The following is a 27,996-nucleotide window of genomic DNA, read 5'->3' on the forward strand; positions in this document are numbered from 1 at the left end:
CTTATATCCAAATCCATTTGGAAGATATCGTTTTTGAAATAGTGCCAGAGAGCCCTGGCCAAAACACTCTGTAGTGTTGTTAAGTATTGAAAATAATTGCACCCGAAAATTGTGGTCAATTTTACAGCTAAATATAATCCAATGGTCATTAAAAATGCTAGACTTCTTCCCTGCCCTTAACTCTCTTCCGATGCGAAATTCCGTGTCGATTAGTTTTCAATTGTGGCCTATAGAAAGACTAGAAAAGTAGAAAAAATTAATGTTTTTAGCCATTTATACCTCTAAATGTACATCCTAAGAACAATAGGCTTCAATTCCGACTCACCCCCATGCAAAATTTCGTGAGGATCGGACGATAATTGCGACATACATATAATACCCTCAAAACGTAGTGTTAGGGGGTGTAAAAATTTAGAAAATTTAAAATTCAAAATTGTAAGTCAAATTGAAAAATCGCATCCGATAAAAATGTGACAAAAATGGAAAAAAATGAAACAAAAGATAAAACTTTTTTATTGGTATATTATATTGATGTGAATTGTGAAAATCGGCCCAGCGGTTCCTGGTTCATAAGCAGAATAAATAAGATCAATTATTTTACATATGTATTGTACCTATTTTGTTATATATCCGATTTCTTGGCTTTTAGCATCACTGTAATGGTCAGAAGTGATCTTTTAATGTATTTGTGATTTGGCTGGGATTAAAAATATTCGCGGTTTAGTGGAAATTTTCCTATTTTCTAACATAAAAGTTAGGGTCTATTTTCCCCGCTAATTATTGTCCGATGGCCGCTCAAATTGGTAGGTGTCTGCCCAGTCCCAAACTCTAACTCCATGTAAATTTTCGCGTCGATTGGTTCATAATTGTGACCTATAGAGCAACTGGAAAATCAGGAAAAGTTTCTGTTTTTGGTCCATTTCAACCCCTTAATATCGTGCGATCATCTCCAAAAACAATAGGGTTCTATTCTAACCCTAACCCCACCTCCATCTTCAATTTCGTAAGGATCGGTTCATAATTGCGACCTGTAGCTTGATTACAAATTAACATGGACAGACGGACATACATAGCTAGATCGACTCAACTCGGCGAGCTAGGAAGACCCATATATATATTTTATATATATATGTTTACTCTGGTTTGGTGTATAAGTCCCTCACATTCGTAATATAAACTCTAGAACAATGATATTTGTTACTATATATCAGATACAGTCCAGTAAAACCTGTTTCGAATTTTATCAAGATCAGCTCCGATTTGGATATAAGTTTCATGTATATCTTTATCCGATGTCAGGTTTATTGTGCATCCAATTATATTTAGTATCAGACAATCTAGAAATTCTTGGTTTTAGAATTCTTGGTTCGGATTAAGATGTAGGTTTCATACATATCTTTATCCGATTTCAGGTTTATTGCGCACCAATTTGGTAATATTAGCCAAATGGAGTGGCATTTCCGACCGAATTCAGCCTAGAAGGAAGTACATGAAATTTGGTGAAAATCGGTTTCATCGGTAGCTATGGCAGTGGTATTTTGAGATATGTGGTACCAAATATCATTGTTGGAGAGTGCATATTACGAATTTAGTAGGAATATATATATAGGTTTGTACTTTGGCACTTCCTATATATATATATATATATATATATATATATATATATAGGTTTGTACTTTGGCACTTCCTACTAAATTCGTAATATGCACTCTCCAACAATGATATTTGATACCACATATCTCAAAATACCACTGCCAAATTTTATCGAGATCTATAGCCATTTTTAATTAAAATGGAAGTGGTATGTCTTATTTTTAAGAGTTTTCAGTATGTTCTTTCTGTATATTTGGTTAGTTTTGCTTTATCTCCTCTAATTTTCGGAATATATTTTTTATTTTGCAAGAACGACCTCGTATTCTCAAAAAGCAGATTTCTTTTGACATGAAACAAATTAAAAGAAATCATATAAAAAAAAGCAATTATATTTTGTTTTGGCAAAAAGCTTCCGTTAGCAAGAATAGTCCTTTTATTATTCCCAACAATTCCAGTCCATCATATTAACATAATTTTTAATCAGATCTAAGTAATTCATCTTCACATTCAAAATGTTGTCTGATTGTAGGAGGTGTACCAGATGGAGCTGCTTGATTGTGTCCATCTGCGAGCCCAATGTAAGTTGTATAACAATAGTTTGTATAAAATAAAACCGGGAATCGAGAACAAACCTACGCACCAAACAGACCAAGATTATAACAAAAATTATGCAACAAAAAATCGATAGTTACACAGCAAACCCTCCTTTTGCATTGTGTGGGTTACCAAAATAACCCAAAGAAGTTATATGAGTTTCCAATTACAAATTACAAACACGATATTGCAATTTGATAAATGCCTAAATGCAAAGAAAACTATTAAACGTATTCCCATTTGGATTACTTCAAACTACACGGCATTCGTGACTATCATTTCATTCAATGAGATGAGATAAAACTAAGAAAACTGGAAAATTCCCATTGGGAAAATATGAAATGACACATACGCAGCTTAGTTTACGTTACAATGACTATGCATGCGAATAGCCTGATGTGTGTCTGGATAAGTAATATAACGCATGACATGACTGCGATGCTAGGAGAATAGCGAATACCAGAATACAAGAACAAATAAGGCAAACACAAAAATACACACTCAAACATACCAACGTATTATTCAGTATTCATAAGTGAGTGAGGTCAGTTGGTTAAGTATGAGCGTAAATAAAATGTCATTTGTCAAGAGTCAAATGTATGACACACTCATAATGCATAACAATTTGTTTTGTCTTTTCTGTTTCCCTTGTTTCTTTAGTTTCCTTTTTTTTTCAAGCACACGCCTCTATAACCTCTGTGACGCAGTTTAATCACGAGAAAATACACAATCAAAAACACATTCACAGATTTTTTCGCACATTATTTCGGACATGTTTATTTTTGAGGGAGAGTGAGAAAAAACGACCTTTTTTAAACCTCTAGAGTATTTTCTTCAACCCAAGGCAACCTTCATCAATGAAGGGGAACCAATAATTTCCTTCTTTTTTTGTGGTCATACAAATATGTTTGTATCGCCAAATCGTCAAATATATATGTAAAACTGAATCGAAATACATAGAAATGTTTTATAGGAAGCAGCATATTCCAAAAAAAAAATAAAAAATAAAAAAATAAAATAAAAATAAAATAATAAAAAAACAAGTAAGCAAAGGCTACAGTCGAGCGGGGCCGACCGTTGAATACCCTACAACACTATAATAACGATACAGTTTATATAGGCGAGATACTCGAAAGAATTCCACAAGATATTGTGACAAATTATAAAAGAAAACCATCAGGTTTCGTTCTCTAATTTTCGAATAATAGCAACTAATGTTGCACTTAAATGGTCTTCCTAGATCTGGAACCAATATTTCTCAAAGACCTATAATCTCCTAGAAGTGGCAAAAGATTAACATTTATTATTGGTTTTTGACTGAAACGCATCTATATGAGATACAGACATTTGACTATATTCTTCAACGAAATCAGCGTTAACGAAATAGTCAGAAGTGCGTCTTTCCTGTATTTGTGAATTCTCCAAAAAGTCACTGGAATCGACATTTTCGTATATATGGCGATCATCTCCAAAAAGAATAGGCTTCTATTCTGACCCTCATTTTATCCCCATGCAAAATTTCGTAAGGATCGGGCCATAAATGCGATCTGTATATGATATTCTGATGTCATAACTACTTAGTTTTGTTAGCTGTAGAAATATTACCAAATGTTTAATTCAAAATGAAAATATGCCAAAAATATGACAAAATTGAAAAAATATGAGAAAATTTTAGAAAATCAATATTTTCATCTTTAGAGAGATATTTTTATGCGATTTTTTTAGACGTTTTTTCTTTCCAGCCAAGAGGCCATTCTGAATTAATGAGAACTGTCGAAATCAGTTCAGCCGTTCTCGACATATGAGAGATTTTCCAAGCATATCTTCTTTGATAGACATATATATCGCACATATTTTGCTATATATCCGATTTGTTGGATGTTAACATCAATGTAAAGGTCAGAAGTAACCTTGTCATGGCTTTGGGATTTCGCCGGGATTTAAAATATTCGCGGTTTAATGAAAAATTTTGAATTTTTTCAACACAAAATATATGGTCTATTTTACCCGCTAAATATTATCCGATGACCACCCAAATTGGTAGGCTTCTTCCCCGTCCTAAACTCTAGCTACATGCGAAATTCCGCGTCGATTGGTCTATAATTGCGACCTGTATAGCTACTGCAAAATCCGACATTTTTTCAGTATTTGGTCCATTTCAACCCCTAAACATTTGGCGATCATCTCAAAAAGAAATAGGGTTCTATTCTGGCCCAACCCCGACCTCCATTCCAAATTTCGTGAAGATCGGGCCATAATTGCGACCTGTAGAGTGATTACAAATTAACATGGACAGACGGACAGACGGACAGACGGACGGACGGACATACATAGCTAGATCGACTCAGCTCGGCGAGCTAGGATGATCCATATATACTTTCCTATATGGGAAACCAATATTTCGTGGTGTTACATAATTTTTGGCCCAATCAAACTTATAATACCCCCAACACATAGTGTTGTAGGGTATAAAAACAAGTTAAAAAGTATCAGTCGGTATTGTCGACAGATATATACCCTCAGCCTATGTTCGATTAAATAATCGAAATATATTTGACTAGTGTTACAATTATTCAAACGTTTGACCCTCTATGGAGCCGGTTCCGAAGGAATGGGCCAATATTGTCCATTTTGTATCAGACCCAAAAATATGATATATATATTCCAACGTTCCTGGTATGGATTATATTGACTCACTCCTTCACTTTTTATGAGATATGTAATAATTTTTAGAAAATGTTAAAATGTGCTTGAAGTACCATATAGAGTCTACCGAAATATTCCATTTTTATACTTCATCTGATACAAATAAAAAATATTAATAATAATTAAGGATATTTATGTCCAATTTTATGCGAAATCATAAACTACGATAAATGTCATATTCATATCAGGCTTCTTATTGAGAGAAATATTTGAGTATAGCAAGTAGTAAAGAATTGCTAAATTGTTTCGAAAGTTATGACAGATAAAATTATTGAAAATTGTGACCCTTTGTGGGTGAGGTACCAGAAGGGGTTCGCAGATATATATCAACTTCATAACAGATCTTGTGTTAGCAAAAAAAATTTTATATGTGAAATTTGAATTATTGATTACGTGTTATGATTTTAGGATGGTTAAAAATTGAAATCAGATGAAACTAATATGTGGAACCCATGTCTTAATCTAAATCGGTGTCCACGTTTGAAGCGTCAGTCCAAGCAGATTTTTACCATGAACCAATACACGCCCCGCGAGCGCTCTGAAATAGTTGAAATTTACAAGAAGTCAATTGTGAAAACTCAACGTGCTTTTAAAACATTAAAAAATGTGAGAAGTGCGCCTTCTAAGAACACCATTAAGCGTTTATACGAAAAATTTTCGACTGGTAAGGCTCTTTATAATCCGAAGAGGCCATATAAAAATCGACCAAGGCGATCGGCCGAGAATATCGCTGCCGTACGAGCCAGTGTTGAGAGGTCCCCAAGAACATCCCAAAAACGCCGTTCTCAGCAGTTGGACATGGCTCGGTCCACTTTACAACGGATTATTCGCATTGATTTGCATTTGTTTCCGTACAAAATGCAACTGACGCAAAGAATGTTGCCTGCGGACAAGCCTTGTCGATTGGAATGGGCCCAAAGGTCCGTCGAATAAGGGCAACCCTGTATTTCGATTCCTATTGAAAGTGATAATAATCGGTCAAATTTTAGATATTGTACCTTCCTTTTTTTCCATCAAATGTATAATATTAGACCAAATAGTATGGAATTTGGCACATGCGACAGAGGCAAAATATGTAAAACATTGTGAAAATCGGTTCGGATGTATTGTTGACCCGACTTGTTATTTTTGTCCCCTATATCCGTAACATGCACTACATTACAACGATATTCGAGAAAATGTATAAAATACAGCTCAGAAATATTTTTGCCAAATTGTATTGGAAACAGTGCAGATTTGCATAAAGCTCCCAGTTATAGCTTTATCTAATTTCAAATTATTGTGGAGAAAATAATTAATATAAGCCAAATTGAATAAATTTTAGATCGCATGACCGACTTCAGTCTGGAAGACCGTGCGTCAAATTGGAAATAAAATCAAATTTGTATGTTCTCAGTTTGGATGATCATCAAATAATATTAAGCGGGTGAAATTAACCTTAATTTTATGTACAAAAAACATAAACATTTCTATTAATCCGCAAATATTTTTAAATCAAGAAAAATTAAAAAATAGAATAAAAAGTTACTTCTGATCGTTACATTGATGCTGGTATCCCAGATATAGATTATATTTGAAACAAATAAACAAAGGCTATATTAATGCGGGCCTGACTTTGTGATATCCTACAACACTACAATATGTTGGAAGAAAAACACGGTATTTATTTTTATAATGGTTCTATTTCCGTTGATAAAATATTGGCATGGTTCTCATAGCGCACTTTTTTTGTACAGATAATGTAAAAGTCAGAAAATATTTTTTTAAAATTTCTGCCAGCTTTAGTACTTAGGGACATTGTATATAAGAACATGTTTAGTTGTTCATGTCGCCAACATATATACCAAATACCATTGTCTTGTGTTAAACTTTATTTTTATACCCTACACCACAAGGTGGTCAGGGTATTATGTCTTTGTGCATTTGTTTGTAACAGGCAAAAGGAAACGAGATAGACCCATAGTTCCTTTTGATGATCTGCATAGAATCACTTTCTGAGTTGATTTATGCATGCCAGTCCGTCTGTCCGTCCGTCCGTCCGTCTGTCCATGTATTCTTGTGAACAAAATGCAGGTCGCATTTATTATCCGATTGAGATGAAACTTTGCAAACAACATTTGTTTTGCCCAAGGACGAACCCTATTGAAGGAGATAATCGGTAAAAATTTAGATATAGCTCCCATATATATCTTCGTCCGATTTGCCTTTTATTGTGCACCAAACTTGTAATATCAGCCCGAATAGTATGGAATTTTGCACATACAACCAAATTAGGCCTGAAAATAAGTACGCCAAATTTGATCGAAATCGGTTCAGATATAGCTATAGCTCCCATATATATTGTTCATCCGATTTGTTATTTTTGTCTTCCGCAGCCGTAATATGCACTCTGTAACAACAATAAATTTTACCGAGATCGGTTCTGATTTGAATATAGCTCCCATATATAACTTCGTCCGATTTACCTTTTATTGTGCACCAAACGTCTAATATTTGCCCAAATTGGATGAAATTTGGCACATACGACCGAATTTAGTCTAGAAGGTAGTATGCCAAATTTGGTGAAGATCGGTTCAGATATAGCTATAGCTCCCATATATATTGTTCATTCGATTTGTTGTATTTGTTACCTACAGCCGTAATTTGCACTCCGTAACAACGATATTCAGGGAAATATATCAAATGCAGCTCAGAAATACCTTTGCTAAATTTTATCGAGATCGGTTCAGATTTGGATATAGTTCCCATATATATCTTTATCTGATTTCAAATTAATTTTGCACCAAATGGGCAATACAAGTCCGAATTTAAAAGATACAAATGCTTTGGCATATTTAGTTCTTTGAATTTTAAATTATAATTATAATAGCGTGTATGATTTTGAATTCTCCCATAAAAACTTTTAATTATTAAGTGGAGCTCAACTAAATTAGCAAAGTGGTGTAGGGTATCATAAAATCGGCCCCGCCCGACTTTAGGACTTTCTTTACTGGTTTTTATTTTGCACTAGAATGAAAACACATCCTTTTACAATACATTGTCGCCCAAAATATATGCATTATTCAGTGATTTTAATTTTCAATACAAAACAATATATTAAATTGATTTGTTGCAGACATATAAAACTGTTTACTACTTGACAGCAAAAAATGATCCAATGATTTTAGTTCTTTACAATAAAATAAAATAATAAATTTAGAATTTATATTCGTATATAAGTTTTTTATGTTACTTTTTTTCTGCAGATGTTTTGAATCATTGTCCTTTGTCCAAATTAACCAAGGGATATTGAGATTTTTGTGGTCACATCAACTCGACCCAATTCACTCAAATTCGTATCCATTAGTCTTTGTCTTTTGGGTGACACACGTGCTAATATATCTTTCACATGTGTCACTAGTTTGTTGTGACTTAAAGAAAATGTGTTTCGTTTCGTATTAGACGTCACATAACAATAACAAAAAAAAAAAACTATCTAACATATGAGAATTTGTGTATGGAGGGAGTTCTTATGGGTAGCGTAGTGTGTGTATGCAAGACTACCACCACCACCAACAAAATACATGTCCTTTGTTATTTTAAACTTATAACAATGCCTTTTTGCAAATTGCCTTTGGGTGAACCCATCAACTGGACAGACACAATATGTCTATAGTTTTTCCTTTGGCCTGCCATGTTCGTCTTTTTTGGGGGACCATAAATTTTTATTTTCCAACTGAAAGACGAAAAAAAAAACGTAGGCGAATTTACATTATATATTAAAAACAAGTAAGCAAAGGCTACAGTCGAGCGGGGCCGACCGTTGAATACCCTACAACACTATAATAAACGATACAGTTTATATAGGCGAGATACTCGAAAGAATTCCACAAGATATTGTGACAAATTATAAAAGAAAACCATCAGGTTTCGTTCTCTAATTTTCGAATAATAGCAACTAATGTTGCACTTAAATGGTCTTCCTAGATCTGGAACCAATATTTCTCAAAGACCTATAATCTCCTAGAAGTGGCAAAAGATTAACATTTATTATTGGTTTTTGACTGAAACGCATCTATATGAGATACAGACATTTGACTATATTCTTCAACGAAATCAGCGTTAACGAAATAGTCAGAAGTGCGTCTTTCCTGTATTTGTGAATTCTCCAAAAAGTCACTGGAATCGACATTTTCGTATATATGGCGATCATCTCCAAAAAGAATAGGCTTCTATTCTGACCCTCATTTTATCCCCATGCAAAATTTCGTAAGGATCGGGCCATAAATGCGATCTGTATATGATATTCTGATGTCATAACTACTTAGTTTTGTTAGCTGTAGAAATATTACCAAATGTTTAATTCAAAATGAAAATATGCCAAAAATATGACAAAATTGAAAAAATATGAGAAAATTTTAGAAAATCAATATTTTCATCTTTAGAGAGATATTTTTATGCGATTTTTTTAGACGTTTTTTCTTTCCAGCCAAGAGGCCATTCTGAATTAATGAGAACTGTCGAAATCAGTTCAGCCGTTCTCGACATATGAGAGATTTTCCAAGCATATCTTCTTTGATAGACATATATATCGCACATATTTTGCTATATATCCGATTTGTTGGATGTTAACATCAATGTAAAGGTCAGAAGTAACCTTGTCATGGCTTTGGGATTTCGCCGGGATTTAAAATATTCGCGGTTTAATGAAAAATTTTGAATTTTTTCAACACAAAATATATGGTCTATTTTACCCGCTAAATATTATCCGATGACCACCCAAATTGGTAGGCTTCTTCCCCGTCCTAAACTCTAGCTACATGCGAAATTCCGCGTCGATTGGTCTATAATTGCGACCTGTATAGCTACTGCAAAATCCGACATTTTTTCAGTATTTGGTCCATTTCAACCCCTAAACATTTGGCGATCATCTCAAAAAGAAATAGGGTTCTATTCTGGCCCAACCCCGACCTCCATTCCAAATTTCGTGAAGATCGGGCCATAATTGCGACCTGTAGAGTGATTACAAATTAACATGGACAGACGGACAGACGGACAGACGGACAGACGGACAGACGGACGGACGGACATACATAGCTAGATCGACTCAGCTCGGCGAGCTAGGATGATCCATATATACTTTCCTATATGGGAAACCAATATTTCGTGGTGTTACATAATTTTTGGCCCAATCAAACTTATAATACCCCCAACACATAGTGTTGTAGGGTATAACTAAGGCATGCTAAGTTGTTGCTGTTTCCTCAAATGGAATGTTATACTCCCCACAGCATTGACTCGAAGGAAATCTACTTTATTATTTTATTTATGTGGATGAATTTTGATCGTTCTTTTATTTATACCCTACATAGGGTGATTGTTTTGACACAGTTACTTGCAACACGTTAAGAATAACGGTGGAATGACAGGGAAATGGGAATAAGTAATTAAATTCTAAACACAAAATATTTGTAACTGCATTCTATTCCTTAGATTTTGCTGTAGGTGATTTTAAATACAAACAAAAATTGGAATCGAATTGGCAGTTATTGATTTTTTTTTAGATTTTCAGTAGAAGTTCCATATATATAGTACCTTAATATTTATATAGATTTTCATAGCAAAATAAAGTATCAAAAAGTCGACTTCATCATCGTTTTTTTTTTCCTTTTATCTAAGCTTCCTATGACCTTTCCTTTATACAAAAATTCGTGGGATGCAAGAAGGCGAAAAAAAACACAAAACATTCAAAACTGTAGTCATTTGTTTAGGCCATAATATAAACCACATGCAAATTTGTCAAATCTGAGATTGCGGATAAGCTAACAAAGATCTTTAGTACCATAAGTCAACGCTGATACCAAACACATCAAATGAATATAACAGAGCTCACACCAGAACCCAATTTAGAAAAATATAAAAAAATCCAACACTCTGACATATTACCATACATATATTCTTGTTGTTGGTTGTAAAGTTTAACATATGTGACCATTTATATAGCGTTGTTTTTGTTTTTGCCATTTATACATATGTATAGTTACGTGTGTGTGTGCATGGAAACGTTTTCTGTTGGAGACAGATTCGAGACTGATGTCTGTGTCAGAGTCTGTAGTCTCTGACATTCTATATGCGATGTACTAGCAGAGGTCCTTTGACAATGACACTTGACACAATATGGTTTAGATTAAAGCAAGCACAGTGTAAATAAAACATTTGTATTGTATTCAAAATGAAGTACACTTTCCCAATTTAAATGAAATATAGATGATCCCAAAATTTATACAAACATACATGGATGATGGTTTATCGAAAAAACAAAAGCATTCGAATCAATGCCAAAATGAAACTTTCCTGAGAGCACGTTTTAGAAATATTAAATTTAAAAATATATCAATATATTGTTTTTGGGTTCAATTATGGCTTTTATTACCAAAAAATATATTTTATAATAAAAAAATATAAAATGAAATGAATATGAATAATTCTCATTGACCTAACTATGGAGGCTACATATATAGTTTTGATTATGGCTGAAGAATCAGACTCGCTACTGCAGGAGGCTTGCCTGTGATGATTTTAAAATCTGCCCTACGACTAAAATCAACTGTTAGCTGAGATTTTTTATTTGACTGGCTCTCACTATCTTGAGTGGCCTGGAGCTTCGGGCTCTCTGTCTCTTCTGGAGCTTCAGACTTTCAGTTCTACCAGGAGCTTCCACTAACGAACTCTATAGTAGTAACGTAGAGGTAGTCGTAGACCGAAGCATACACCGAGCGTCGATACGAGTTCCAGTTCATCTACTCGAACTCGACCCTAAAACCTGTAACCCGAAGGGATGTTGATGTGTTCTAGCGGTTCTGGCCGATTTAAAGAACTTTTATCCTGCTTACAATTTTCATCCCAAGCGATTGTTATTTGCTCCATAGAGGTCCAGATTTTGGAATATGCCACATATAATTGTATCCCTAAATATGGCCATTTTAAATGCTATATCCCAATTTTTGAACTCCCCACCCTTTTTTTGGAATAGATTATCAGACTTTAAAAATATGCGGAAATTCAAGGCTTACGACGATTTGGAAATCGATGATCGGGAAATCTGATTAATGAATTTTGGGTATTTACGATTGAAGGTAATCGTTGATTACAGTGTTGATGTTCGGGTTTCAGACGATTTGTTGGCTTCGTAAATTGTTGAGCGGAGTTAGGTACAAGTGTGCTCAGCTCGTGTTTTTGTGGATAGTTAACCGGAGACTTGTTATATCGAACCACAGGTATACAGTTCGGAGATCGGGTGGATAACGAATTGGCACGATTATATCTACCATACTATTTTACTGTCGAAATAGTGAGTCGAAGTTGGTAAAGAAAGTGAAGCTCCTGTGACAATTAGTGGCCACTCAAATTAAATAGAGCCAGTTCCAAAATTGGTTTCCAGCTAAAAGTTCAGCAAATTCTTATATAAACCTGCTAAGTAGGCAATGCCCCCTCGAAGTAGCAACTCTCCCAATAGCATAATGAACGTGAAAGTTGTTCTTGCTCGCTAGTCAATTCGTATTGTGGTTATGATACTGTAACAAATTTTACAGGACGATTTCCCATATTTCCAAAGATACCCTAAGCCATATGACTACAGATGGTAACGGGTTCAGACCATAGGTCTCTCTGGACCAAATCTGTTTTAGGACATTTGGAGTCGATGTTGGGGTGTCCTTCTGTCGGTCTAGCTGGTGTTCATGATAACTTTCGAAGGAAGTAGCCGAAGGAAGTATCGGTCCACTCCTTGTGATACTACCCCCAAAAAGGTCAAAATTTTCATAAAAGATAATTTACGTTATAGAACAGAAAAGAGCCTCTTTGGACATACCCATTATTATGAGGTTATGTCCGCTACTTTCTGGAGTTTATGACCGTTTTATTTGGCCGGGGCTTGAAATTTTCTCCTTTGAGTATGTCCCTCACCGGATACCGCGAATAAAAGATTTTTAAAATAATTTTTTTTGTGAGTAGTCCACACAGCAAACGGTGATACTCCCAATGGGGATTGTGTCAGTATTGGAAACATACATAATCCCCATGTTATTATAGGGGTTATGACCAAAAACAAACCGGACATAATCGCCATAATTGCAATGGGGATTATATTTGGGCACCGACATGGCACCTCCAAAAATTATCGGACGCAATCATTTTTTAAAAAAATAAACAATTTTAATTTTTGGAAACATAAACAAATTTTTGACAGTATTGCAATAGGTGAAATGAGCTTTTACTCTCAGAAGAAAAAAATAAACTAAAATAAAAACATGATTGTCTGGGTAGCAATTTCTTGTCTGCCTTAAACAAAAGTTCTGTAAGAAGGCTATTAGTATTATCTGTTTTACTACCCCCACTCTTTCCCCTACATTCTCCACCAAAGTTCAATATTTTCCAAAAAAGTGCAACTATCTCAAATAACAGAGAGGAAGTAGTTAATATAGTCCAAACCTTCCACGTCGCAATAATTATTTCAGACTTAAACCATATGCGAAATAGAAAATATTGGCCCACTCCTTCGGTACCATCCCAATAAAGTTTAGACATTTTGAATAATCAAGTCCAAATATATTTTATTATCAGACGTAAACTGAGGGTATGTATCTGTCGACAAAACCGACTGATAGTTATACCCTACAACACTATGTGTTGGGGGTATTATAAGTTTGATTGGGCAAAAAATTATGTAACACCACGAAATATTGGTTTCCCACATAGGAAAGTATATATGGATCTTCCTATCTCGCCGAGCTGAGTCGATCTAGCTATGTATGTCCGTACTTCCGTATGTCCGTCTGTCCATGTTAATTAGTAATCACTCTACAGGTCGCAATTATGGCCCGATCTTTACGAAATTTAGAATGGAGGTGGGGCTAGGGTGAGAATAGAACCCTATTTCTTTTAGAGATGATTAGGGGTCGAAATGGACCAAATATTGAAAAAGTGTCGGATTTTGCAGTAGCTATACAGGTCGCAATTATAGACCGATCGAAGCGGGGAAGAAGCCTACCAATTGGGGTGGTCATCGGGAAATATTTAGCGGGTAAAATAGACCATATCTTTTGTATTGAAAAAATTCGACATTTTTCATTAAACCGCGAATATTTTAAATCCCGGCGAAATCACAAAGCCATGACAAGGTTACTTCTGATCTTTACATTGATGTTAACATCCAACAAATCGGATATATAGCAAAATATGTGCGATATGTATTTCTATCAAAGAAGATATGCTTGAAAGATCTCTTATATGTCGAGAACGGCTGAACTGATTTCGACAGTTCTCTTTAATTCAGAATGGCCCCTTGGCAGGAAAGAAAAAAACGTCTAAAAAATCGCATAAAAATATCTCTCTAAAGATGAAAATATTGATTTTGTAACATTGTCTCATATTTTTTCAAATTTTGTCATATTTTTGGCATATTTTCATTTTGAATTAAACATTTGGTAATATTTCTACAGCTAACAGAACTAAGTAGTTAGGATATCAGGATATCATATACAGGTCGCATTTACGGCCCAATCCTTACGAAATTTTGCATGGGGATAAGATGAGGGTCAGAATAAAGGCTACTTGGAGATGATCGCCATATATTTAGGGGTTGAAATGGACCAAAAAACCGCAAAATTGTCAGCAGGTTGTAATTATCGCCCGATCCTCACGCACATTTGAATGGGGGTTACGGACATTGCAAAAGCCAAGCAGTTTTGCATGGCCATCCAAAAATATTCAATGTGTGAAATAGTTTGCCAACTTTTGTAGACAAAATACGAAAATGTCCATTACAGTGACTTCTTGGAGAATTCACAAATACAGGAAAGACACACTTCTGACTATTTCGTTAACTCTGATTTAATTGAAGAATATAGTCAAATGTCTGTATATCATATAGATGCGTTTCAGTCAAAAACCAACAATAAATGTTAATCTTTTCCACTTCTGAGAGGTTATACCTCTTTGGGAAATATTGGTTCCAGATCTAGGAAGACCATTTACGTGCAACATCTACCAATAAATTGGAAATGAGCAAGTTAGCTTAAGTTTCTATTATTCGAAAATTAGAGAACGAAACCTGATGGTTTTCTTTTATTATTTCTCACAATATCTTGTGGAATTCTTTGGATTATCTCAACTGTAAACTGTATCGTTTATTATAGTGTTGTAGGGTATTCAACGGTCGGCCCCGCTCGACTGTAGCCTTTGCTTACTTGTTTTTAACTTGTTTTTTGATTATTTTTTTATTTAATTCTCTTAATTGACACTGTGTTTTCCAACTTCGAAAACCATGGTTGCCATCATAGGCTAATTGATTTAAGTAGCATAAATTGTTTCTAATATAGAATGACTTTGAAGTATCCTATGCAGGACGGTTAACCTGAAGAATATAGTCAAATGTCTGTATATCATATAGATGCGTTTCAGTCAAAAACCAATAATAAATGTTAATCTTTTCCACTTCTGAGAGGTTATACCTCTTTGGGAAATATTGGTTCCAGATCTAGGAAGACCATTTACGTGCAACATCTACCAATAAATTGGAAATGAGCAAGTTAGCTTAAGTTTCTATTATTCGAAAATTAGAGAACGAAACCTGATGGTTTTCTTTTATTATTTCTCACAATATCTTGTGGAATTCTTTGGATTATCTCAACTGTAAACTGTATCGTTTATTATAGTGTTGTAGGGTATTCAACGGTCGGCCCCGCTCGACTGTAGCCTTTGCTTACTTGTTTTTAACTTGTTTTTTGATTATTTTTTTATTTAATTCTCTTAATTGACACTGTGTTTTCCAACTTCGAAAACCATGGTTGCCATCATAGGCTAATTGATTTAAGTAGCATAAATTGTTTCTAATATAGAATGACTTTGAAGTATCCTATGCAGGACGGTTAACCTGAAGAATATAGTCAAATGTCTGTATATCATATAGATGCGTTTCAGTCAAAAACCAATAATAAATGTTAATCTTTTCCACTTCTGAGAGGTTATACCTCTTTGGGAAATATTGGTTCCAGATCTAGGAAGACCATTTACGTGCAACATCTACCAATAAATTGGAAATGAGCAAGTTAGCTTAAGTTTCTATTATTCGAAAATTAGAGAACGAAACCTGATGGTTTTCTTTTATTATTTCTCACAATATCTTGTGGAATTCTTTGGATTATCTCAACTGTAAACTGTATCGTTTATTATAGTGTTGTAGGGTATTCAACGGTCGGCCCCGCTCGACTGTAGCCTTTGCTTACTTGTTTTTAACTTGTTTTTTGATTATTTTTTTATTTAATTCTCTTAATTGACACTGTGTTTTCCAACTTCGAAAACCATGGTTGCCATCATAGGCTAATTGATTTAAGTAGCATAAATTGTTTCTAATATAGAATGACTTTGAAGTATCCTATGCAGGACGGTTAACCTGAAGAATATAGTCAAATGTCTGTATATCATATAGATGCGTTTCAGTCAAAAAACAATAATAAATGTTAATCTTTTCCACTTCTGAGAGGTTATACCTCTTTGGGAAATATTGGTTCCAGATCTAGGAAGACCATTTACGTGCAACATCTACCAATAAATTGGAAATGAGCAAGTTAGCTTAAGTTTCTATTATTCGAAAATTAGAGAACGAAACCTGATGGTTTTCTTTTATTATTTCTCACAATATCTTGTGGAATTCTTTGGATTATCTCAACTGTAAACTGTATCGTTTATTATAGTGTTGTAGGGTATTCAACGGTCGGCCCCGCTCGACTGTAGCCTTTGCTTACTTGTTTTTAACTTGTTTTTTGATTATTTTTTTATTTAATTCTCTTAATTGACACTGTGTTTTCCAACTTCGAAAACCATGGTTGCCATCATAGGCTAATTGATTTAAGTAGCATAAATTGTTTCTAATATAGAATGACTTTGAAGTATCCTATGCAGGACGGTTAACCTGTAACTAATCCAATGAATAGATTAGTGAAATTTTCAAGATATTATGAAAAGTTTAATTCTTCAATATTACGAGAAAGCGTGTCTATATAAGAGTTGTGTTCTTTTATTTTGGCAAATTTCTAATTAATTCGAAACTTTGTTTCCATTTTGAAACTTTTTAAAGTGTTACAAACCGCAAAGCTTCGCATGCTCCGTTCTTGTGTATTTAGTTTCTTTTAACAGTTCAAGTGGTTTCAGGCACAAGTTTCGTTCATTTGGTATTCTGTACGCAGTCTTATCGTCTTTCATTTGTTTACTCGCCCAGCCAGCCAGCCAGCCAAGAGTTTGGTTGGAGGCTACTTAATTTGCGTTCGCAATCTTCAAGTAACAAAGATATTAACCTCGACTTTCAATCAAACTCTCATGCCAACAGGTTTTTGGCCACAGCCAATGTTAGATGGATGCCATTGTTGCTATGCTTTGCAGCATTGCCACTGCCTACCAAAGGTTAACCACTATGGGCGGAAGTGTTTGATTGCCATGGTGAAAATGAAACAGTTCACATAACTTTCATAGGCTTGCCCAAATAAACAAAGAAATACAAACGATAACGAATGCCACAACACAGCACAGCAACACGGTAGTGTAGAGCATCCTCAAAAGAATATAGTCGCACTTGGTGTGCTTTCGCTCTGGCCTCTGTAGTAACCTCCCACCCTGACTCCTCTTCAAGAAACGCGTGCAAAGTTTGACAGCCATGTAAGCGCTATTTCCTTCCCTAAACACACACTTTAGAGAAACTAACGACCGATACTTAAAGAAAACACCAGTACATGAACCACGCACATAAACAGAACGTAACGCAACTTATCACGGCGAATGGGCATATGCTTGGGTACGTGTGTGTCGAGGTCGAAGTGTGTGTCTACTACCATGTCCTGAATATACTTGAGGATCCTTGTGTAAAGAAAGACCGAGTGAATGTGTCAGTAAGGGTGGCATGATAAATGTATGGGCATAATTTTTGTATGTTTTTTCGATAGACCTACGTTTGTAAGTGTTTATGTGTGTGTTGACAAATTAGCTTTACGTGCGGTAAAACGAATAAAATTGTTTCTTATTAAAGTTAGAGGTACATACAAATAAATGTGAATTTAGTATTGAAACGTTGGAGTATTAACCTGATTTGTAGTAATTTTTAATGTATAGAAATTGTAGCATAAAAACAAATTAGACAATATAAATTGATCTGCCGACTGTCATGATAGGGTGACCGTATAACCCAGATCTTATATCTGAAGAAAATCTGTCAATTAACATTATTATACCCTCAGCAGTGTGGTATGAGTTATTTGATAAAGTAAAATATCTATCTGTACATCATAATATTTTTGCACAAGTAAGATTGAATTCGGATATGTACAACATCTGTTCATCCATTCTGGGACCTCCCCAAAAGTTCAAAATTTTGGGAAAGGATTTAGATAAGAACGAAAACTAATTTCCCTGCTACCCCTGCAAAAGTTTAATATTTAGTGATTCTTTTACAATATGAAAAAGTGCTAGTGCGAAGTTTGATGAAAATCGGACCATGAAGATCCTAACATCTTTGCCTACATTAGAGCTAGCGTGAAGATGAAATCTATACGTACACTCTTTCCGATATCTTCCCCACAAAAGTTCAAAAAAGTTACAAACAAAAACGCGAAAATCTCATATTAAGCGAAACGAATGCACTATATAGATCAAATCGGTATACATCAAACTTGATTAGTTGTAATAGTTATATCAAACTTCAAAGAATGTCCACTTTAAAATTTTATATTCGCTCCAGCAGTTCGTGTTAGACCTTTTTTGTATTCAAAATACATAATTTGTTCAGTTTGACAATTTTATTGAGAATTCCAGCCCTATTCCTTTACCCAATACCACATTTAGTATTTTTACTTTTCGTACGAATGTTCGACGCATTTACAAACCACCTCCAAATCTCAAATCCATATACTATCAGTAATCTAAATATCACTTTTTAGAATTTTATCTCTATCTTATCACCCAATACCAAATATAGTACCATTCAGCATTTTTCGTACAATTATAGTACAAGGTTGTCCATATTCGACGGACCCATCTGACAACGCCATAAGTTTTGACAGAGATGTCACATCGCTTAATGTCATACCGCGTTTGAAGCGTCAGTCCAATGTTCGCAAAATACTTAGGGGTAGAAAGTTTACTTTTAATAAATGTTTCCATAAAAAATTGGAAAATTTCTATCATTTTAATTATTGAGGTCCGCTCCGATAAATTCTGAATTTAGTTAAAAAAAATCATGAAAATACGGAATATCGCACCGTTATATGGTGGATATAGGAAAACGTGGAGCGACATGGCCCATTTACGAACTGCACCTGCCTACTGGTAAACACACTCGAACACATATAGTAGGAATGTAATACCCCGAAATATTGGTCCTGGACACACTGGTCGCAATTATCACCCGATCCTCACGAAATTTTGCATTAGGTCCAGAATAGAATAGAATTAGGGATAGAAAGTTTACTTTTAATAAATGTTTCCATAAATGTTAAGGGAAATTTCTATCCTCTTAAAATTATCGAGGTCCGATAAATTTCGACCACAAATTTACATACCACAAATTTTACATAGAAAATAACATAGATATATATAACGTTAACAGATCTACATAAAAGTTGAGTTTTTCCTAAATGAATTGATTTTTAATTACTTTTCATATAAAAAGGCTAACAAAATGCATTATATAATCATACTTATTTAATGTTCCAAATTTTGTAAGGCTACATACACCCGTTAACTCGCACAATAATACTATGTGGCAGTACAAGTTTACACCAAACTGTGCCTTCCAGGACAATTTTGCCAGTACATTTGAGGTATATGGTCATTTCTGGAGATATCCTTGGATCAGTATAATTCCATGGGCACATCGGAATTGGGCGGAACTTCGTATACTCTCATATTGCCAATGGATCGTATGTTTCATAAGCTATCGGAGTATACGATTTAGATTAGCAGGTGGTTTAGAAAATAATTGCCATAATCAACGAAAGGTATTAAAGTACTTATAACGACATTTTATCCGTTCACCTTACATATATGCATCAATTTCTTCACAATTTCAAATTTCAACTGCATTGTACGTTTCGAAAGCCAATTAGCAATGCTTTAGTGTCCTAGTACTAAAGTTTAAGTACTGCTCCGTTCTTCTAGACTTTTTCCATTGCGCCAGACACACGAGTATTTCACCTCTGCACTCTAACGGAAACCTACACACCTCAACAGAATTATAACTCTGCTACCACACACCAACCAAGACATTTATTTACATATTCCTTTATCATTCGTTTAATACGATGACACAGTACTTAGCCAATATTAGCACACGTTTAAATCATAATCCTAATTTCGCCCGCCTTTCAGTAAGTGGGTACTAAAAAGTTTAGACACGGACAAGTTTCTATAAATATACTGGATGTACAACTTTCTATATGCCTACCTCTTTTTAGATCCGGAATCAAATTTTACCTTTCAGTATTCATTCTACAACACCACATGCAATTTATATAAACGTCTACCATTGTATAAATCAAAGCAGTGGATGTGTGTGTGCATGTGTAAATAGTTGCTCTTATTCATGACTTTGTAACATGTTACACAACTATTAATCATAGTCTCGTATCGTTAATTAGCAATTAATAACAATTTTAAAACTGTAAAATTTATAGTCTGTCATTATGTAATAGCATTTTTCGTATGTGTAAAGCATGCTGTATACACACTTACACAAATTTGTGCATATATGAATCTTACGCCGTATGTGCGTGTGTATTATTGTACATACCCAGTAAACAATTTTTTCCGACTGCTCTGATTTAAGATTTTTTCCGAAATTTCTGGCTTTGTTTCAGAATTTTCTGCTAGAAATTGGTCCGATTTTCTAAACGTTTTTTTAAGAATTTCTGCACATTTTCCTGCGTTTTTAAGAGAAAAAAACTCGAAAAATATCCAAAGGGAGAGTAGATTGTCTATTGCTCTGGCTTGTTCTCTCCCACATGAAAACGAATGGTGGTGTTTTGCTACATTCTCTCCCATAGTAGTTGTTGTTTTTTCAGACTTTTCTTCCAAATTCTGACCGTTTCTTTCAGAAAATCGGAATTTTCTCCCGAATTCTGAGCGATTTTTTTTTTTCATTTTCTTTGGAATTCTTGCCAATTTTTTTTATAAAAAATATGAATATTCCGCCGAATTTCCTTCCGAATTCTGACCGATTTTTCCGAAAATCTAATTTTTTCTCCTATTTTTCCAAGAATTTTTTACTGAATCCGGACCGAATTCGTCCAGAAAATCTAATATTTTTTTCCGATTTTTTTTCAGAAAATCTTTCCTTAACGAATTCGGACAGAATTCGGCAAAAATTGTTTACTGGGTATTTAGAATTATGTACCAAGACAAAACACACACACATAAACTTACAGAGTTACACAACGAACAGCATATACATTGTATGTTTAGCAAATTTCGTCTTTTCTTATGAGGAATGCCATTCCATAACTTAAAAATATTTTACACAACGGTTAAAATGTGTGCCAACACATTGCTCTTATTTAAGCTTTCCCATATCAGTTACACATAAATTGGTTTTAAAATGTCGTCGTACACGGTGAGAAATTTTGAGATTTGTCTTGGGGAAGGGTGGAAATGGAAAACTATTAAACTCACTGGCAATGACTGAAAATAAAATTTTGAAAAAAATCGAAAATTTCTACAAACAAATGGTCCTATATAAATACAAGTGGAATTAATAAAACATAAAAATTGTTGAAAGTTTAAAAATTTCGTTTAATTTGATCTAGATTATAGAATATTTTTCCCTTAAACACTTTCGACAAAAATCAACGAATTATGGGAAATTTTGACGTAATTTTAAAACACGTCTGTCCATGTTGATTTGTAATCACTCTACAGGTCGGAATTATGACCGATCTTCCCGAAACGTAGAATGGAGGTGGTGGTAGGGCTTTTGGGGATGATCGCATAGTAGTTAGGGGTTCAAATGCACCAAAAACTGAAAAAAAATCGTGATTTTGCAGTTGCTCGACAAGTCGCAATTATAGACCAATCGACGCGAAAATTAGTATCAATCAACAACTATTCTCAACACGGCGCAGTACGCATCACATGGGTACCAGGTCATACGGGAGTTAGGGGTAATGAGATAGCAAACTCTCTCGCCAAAACAGGCAGGGAATTAAAAACAATAAACGTAGACAATCCAGTGCCGCTTAATGCGACACGTCTAGTGTTAAAGACATGAGCAACAAACGCCCACATATCCCAATGGAACAATGAGGGTGTAGGGAAAACCAAAAAAAATCTTATGGGGTGATCCCGATGAGATAAAAACGAAAAAAATTTTATTACTAGGTAAAAAAGAGATTAGTGAGGTAACAGGCATCCTTACGGGGCACCCGGGCCTACAAGCTCATCTGTACGATGTGCAGAAAACAGCATATGCAGGGCAGAAAACAGAATAGGATGCGCAGAAAACAGCATATGCAGGGCATGGGGGGAAGATGACGAAACATTGAAGATTTTTTCTACCAATGCCCAGCGTTTGCAAATTTCAGATTCCAATTCTTAGGGAACGACTCCATACCAGACTTTAATTAGACCATGGTAAATGATATAAGACAGTTAAGAAATTTCATAAAGGCAACTGAATTTCAAATATAACAGACCGTAAACTGCCCGCCTTCTTCAAAAAAAAAAAAAAAAAAAAAAAACCCTTAGTCTAGAGCGCACAACAGGCCTATACTGGCTTAAATGTATGCCCAACAGGGCATGCGGCGAATTGCTTCATCCCTCTTTTCAACCTAACCTAGTATGGGGCTTAGGGCTGGGTCATCGGGTGGGTGAAATAGACCATAACATTTGTGTTAAATAAAAGACGAAATTTCCATGAAACCGCAATTTTTTTAATCCCGGCGAAATCACAAATCGACGAACAGGTCAATTCTGACCGTTACGTAGTTGCCGATAGTAAATATATCGGATATATATAGCAAAATATGTACAATGCATATATACATAGAAAGGGGATGTTAGCTAGAATGCTCATATTTGAAGAATGGCTGGACCGATTTTGACAATTTTTTCAATACAGAATGCCATAAAATCTTGGCATAAAAGTGTAAAATCGAAAAAAAATCGCATGAAAAGATGCCAATAATGATGTTAATATAGATTTGTTGTATTTTGTGACATTTTTTTTATTTTTTCATATTTTTAATCGCAGGCGATTTTTTCAATTTGACTTATAATATTGAATTGAATATTTTGTAATAATTTTTCACCTTACAACACAGGTTGGGGTTATAATATATATATTGCAATTATCGTCCGATCCTCACGAAAATTTTCATAAGGGTAGGGTTAGGCCATGGTAAAATTAAGAAGGTAAAGTCATTTCAAATAAGCATTCCCATCTTTGTATTTTCTGTAATTTACCTTGTCAAATTTCACTGTAAAAAAAACAGGTTCCCATCTCTGATTTGTGTATGTACAATGAATTTATAAACAAACATTTTTACAATGAGATGTTGTCAAATGAATAATTTTGAAAAAATTGTAAACATATAATTGCACGACTTTATCTTCTTAATTCTACCATGGGTTAGGCTCAGAAGGGCTAGGCTTATTGTTATCAAAGATGACCGCAATATATTTAGAGGTTGAAATGGACCTGTTTTTCCAGCCGTTATAAAGATCACAAATAGAAACTAAAGGACACGAAATCTAGCATGAAGTTTGAGTTTAGGACAGCGGGTAGAATGGACCGCTACTTTGGTGTGAAAAAAGACAAGCATTACTTACAGGCGATATCCGAAATACACAAAAAGCGAACCAAATATCGTAGACAAGCAAATCATGTAGATGAGTCTAAATTTGGAGATACAGAGGGGTCTCTTGGTTTTGGAGAAGATCGCCAGATCTTCTAAAATTGATTTGGACATAAGGGGGCTTCTAACATATTGTAGCGTTGTAGTCATATTGTAGCGTTGTAGTTGCAAACATCTTTCTTAAGATTATTTCTAACTACTACAGCAACTATTACAGCATCGCGTAACTCTTGGATTTCAATCTTCGCCTTTCTTGAAAAATATTTCTAAGTGTGTAGGAGGACTTGGGAAACATTGGGGATTAAAATAATTTTAGAAACTTTTATCAACTCATCTTTTAAATATTTTTAGCAAGGAACGCCTTTTGAAGGATTGAAACAATGCAAGATTTCTTTCGATGCAATACAGCGTGAAAATTGAATATTTTCTCTAATGTGTTCTCGTATGATATTTCTCTGAACCATTTTTTTTAGCTTCAATGCGGATTTTTTTTTGTTTAGCTGTTGTTACTTACCGGTATATTGTTTATCGTAAATCTTAATTCAGCTCTTGGCCGAGATGGTGGCGTACTACAGTTAGCACGCAATACATCACCCGGCTCATATCGTGTATGGTCCGTAAATAGCTGGGGTCGTTTATCAGGAAATTCTGCAAGAAGAAAAAAAGCAACACAAGAAGGCCAGAGTAAAAATAACAATAATAACCATAAATAAATGAATACATTTTTTATTTGTTGAAATTAAAGAAAAAGAATTATGATTTCCTTTTGCCGTTCTGTTTGGTTCGGCTTTATCGTAAATACAATGGTGCAGAAGAAAAATCTTAAACCGGCGACCCAAGGAATTTGGCATAAAGTCAGGAACTAAGGTTATGTTTTTTGTTGTTCTCCATTCGGCGAGTTGGGAGTTTGTCGTTGATTTTTTTTATAACCGACAACTGTGGCAATTTGATAACATAAAACATTGTTGCTTTGTTAAATGGTCTAAATGAATGAATGCCTTTGAAAGCATGTCGTTAAATCGCAGCTTTTTTAACCCAATTAAATTTATTGTTTGCAAAAAATCCCAAAAGTTTGGTCAGTTAATGGGTCATTGCATTTAGATAAGAGCAGCGTATATGGAGTAAATGATTAGCAATTATCCAATGAACCATAAATATTAACTTGGCAGAAAAAAAAAACCTTCAAAAACACTTGGGGTAATGGGTGCGTATGAGAACGATTGTTAAGTATACGTACCCTTTACGTGATTGGTTTTACGAATGGTAATGGAAGTACAAAAAGGGACGGACGAAAGGAAATGAATGTAATGGAATTACAGGAAGGTGAAAGTAATAGGTAAAACCTTATTTTCAGACATTTTTAACTCATTTAGCTTATTCGAAATCCATCACATGAGAGATGGGTCTCAGGTGTAATATTACCTAAAATGTAGAAAATATTCTCTATCCAGCTTTTAATTTTACATAAAAAAGTAAAGCGATGACTGATTGACCAATTCATCAACTAGTAGATGGAACGGTTAAAGCTAGAAAACAATCACTTTGAATTAATAAAACAGCATTTTTGGAAATCGAAAGTACCCCATCTTATGGAAGACTTATGCTTATATCTCTCGCCGAGCTGAGTCGATCTAGCTATGTATGTCCGTCCGTCCGTCTGTCCATGTTAATTTGTAATCACTCTACAAGTCGCAATTATGGCCCGATCCTTACGAAATTTTGCACGAAGGTGGGGTTAGGGTCAGAATAGAAGCCTATTTCTTTTGGAAATGATCGCCAAATGTTTAGGGTTTGAAATGGACCAAATACTGAAAAAATGTCGGATTTTGCAGTAGATATACAGGTCGTGGATTTTCGCATGTAGCTAGAGTTTAGGGCGGGGAAGAAGCCTACCAGTTTGGGTGGTCATCGGATAATATTTAGCGGGTAAAATAGACCATATCTTTTGTGTTGAAAAAATTCAAAATTTTTCATTAAACCGCGAATATTTTAAAACCCGGTGAAATCACAAAGCCATGACAAGGTTAATTCTGATCTTTACATTGATGTTAACATCCAACAAAACGGATATATAGCAAAATATGTGCGATATATATGTTTATCAAAGAAGATATGCTTGAAAAATCTATTATATGTCGAGAACAGCTGAACTGATTTCGACAGTTCTCATTAATACAGAATGGCCTCTTAGCAGGAAAGAAAAAACGTCTAAAAAAATCGCATAAAAATATATCTCTAAAGATGAAAATATTGATTTTGTAACATTGTCTCATATTTTTTCGATTTTGTCATATTTTTGGCATATTTTCATTTTGAATTAAACATTTGGTAATATTTCTACAGCTAACAAAACTAAGTAGTTAGGATATCATATACAGATCGCATTTATGGCCCGATCCTTACGAAATTTTGCATGGAGAGGGTCAGAATAGAAGCCTACTCTTTTTGGAGATGATCGCCATATATTTAGGGGTTGAAATGGACCAAAAAACTGCAAAATTGTCAGCAGGTCGTAATTATCGCCCGACCCTCACGCACATGTGAATGGGGGTTACCGGACATTGCAAAAGCCAAGCAGTTTTGGATGGCCATCCAAAAATATTCAATGTGCGAAATAGTTTGCCAACTTTTGTAGACAAAATACGAAAATGTCCATTCCAGTGACTTTTTGGAGAATTCACAAATACAGGAAAGACGCACTTCTGACTATTTCTTTAACGCTGATTTCGTTGAAGAATATAGTCAAATATTTGTATCTCATATAGATGCGTTTCAGGTCAAAAACCAATAATAATGTTAATCTTTTGCCACTTCTGAGAGATTATAGGTCTTTGGGAAATATTGGTTCCAGATCTAGGAAGACCATTTATGTGCAACATCTACCAATAAATTGGAAATGAGCAAATTAGTTAAAGTTGCTGTTATTCGAAAATTAGAGAACGAAACCTGATGGTTTTCTTTTAATTTTTGTCACAATATCTTGTGGAATTCTTTCGAGTATCTCGCCTATATAAACTGCATCGTTTATTATAGTGTTGTAGGGTATTCAACGGTCGGCCCGCTCGACTGTAGCCTTTGCTTACTTGTTTTATGCTGATTTCGTTGACGAATATAGTTAAATATCGTAGACAAGCAAATCATATAGATGAGTCTAAATTTGGAGATACAGAGTGGCCTCTTGCAAAATATTTAATGGTTCAAATAAACCAAAAATCAAAAAAAAAAATCTGATCACACTATTGAAGCCAATCGACACGCCTGAAAAGACAGTTAGGAACAGAGAAGAATTCTACCATTTTGGATGAACATTGGATTTTATTTAGCTGTAAAATGGAACATAACAACTAACAGCATGACGGAGTGCGTAAATATTGGGCAAATGTCCCTGGTCAAAATGCTAGGGGTAATATCTGGGCAGTGCTCCGTATCATATGGTCGGTGCCGCATGACTATAGCCTTTGCTTACTTTTTTTTTTTTTTTTGTGTATTTATTGGGCGAAATTATCACTTTTTGCACCTGTCCTAGGACTGATAAAACATTTTGATTTACAATGTTTTGGGTGATCCTATCTTGTTTTCAATGAAAAATTTGACGTTTTGTGCGGATGGTACCAGAAGGAGTGAACCGATATTGTCCATTTCCGAACTCGATCTAAGTCTGATAATAATTTTACGATGTACCAAGTTTGGAGCAATACGTGTACATCCTTTTAGATTAATCGTGCGCACCAGCTAGGGGACAGACGGACGGACATCCCTAGTTCGCCTTCAAATACCCTGAAACGGATTTGGTTCGATGAACCACGTTTTTGGTCTTCTCAAATGATATATAGTCATATGTCTGGGGGTATAAAAATACACAAAAATGAGTATAATGTAATACAATATATTATTTAGTATTTGGAGTTTGTAGAGAGTTTTATTTGCTGTAGCATAATATTGTCTTTAGAGGTCCACATTTTTCCAAAGCCCTTATTTAGCAGTATCTCCAGATATTGGATTTCTTTAAAATTCCGTATGGTTTCTATCACCAGTATCAAATCATTGTTTCCATGTAACAGTACCATCCGATATTTAGAAAACTATAATAGTATTCCCCACCGATCTCAATTGTATTTTCATTTAAGTGGGGTTTATTGAATCCAGAAGGTGTATTAAAAATGTTTTCGTTACCTTACGGCTAGCCAGAACTTAAAGTTTTTTAGTCGCATTTTATTATTTCAAAGAAGAT

At 34.7% G+C, this 27,996-nt stretch overlaps 1 protein-coding gene across 1 annotated transcript in view; it reads right to left on the bottom strand.

The window, feature by feature from the left end:
* The window catches only part of LOC101891409 (uncharacterized), a 101,545-nt gene that overhangs the window by 49,747 nt on the left and 23,802 nt on the right, over window positions 1-27,996 (bottom strand). The window contains exon 4 of the mRNA XM_059124900.1: window positions 24,280-24,413. Coding sequence (XP_058980883.1) covers window positions 24,280-24,413 — 134 coding nt within the window. The remainder of the gene's footprint in view (window positions 1-24,279; window positions 24,414-27,996) is intronic.

The sequence above is a fragment of the Musca domestica genome, unplaced genomic scaffold (assembly GCF_030504385.1).
Source record: "Musca domestica strain aabys unplaced genomic scaffold, Musca_domestica.polishedcontigs.V.1.1 309, whole genome shotgun sequence".
Taxonomy (NCBI): Eukaryota; Metazoa; Arthropoda; class Insecta; order Diptera; family Muscidae; genus Musca; species Musca domestica.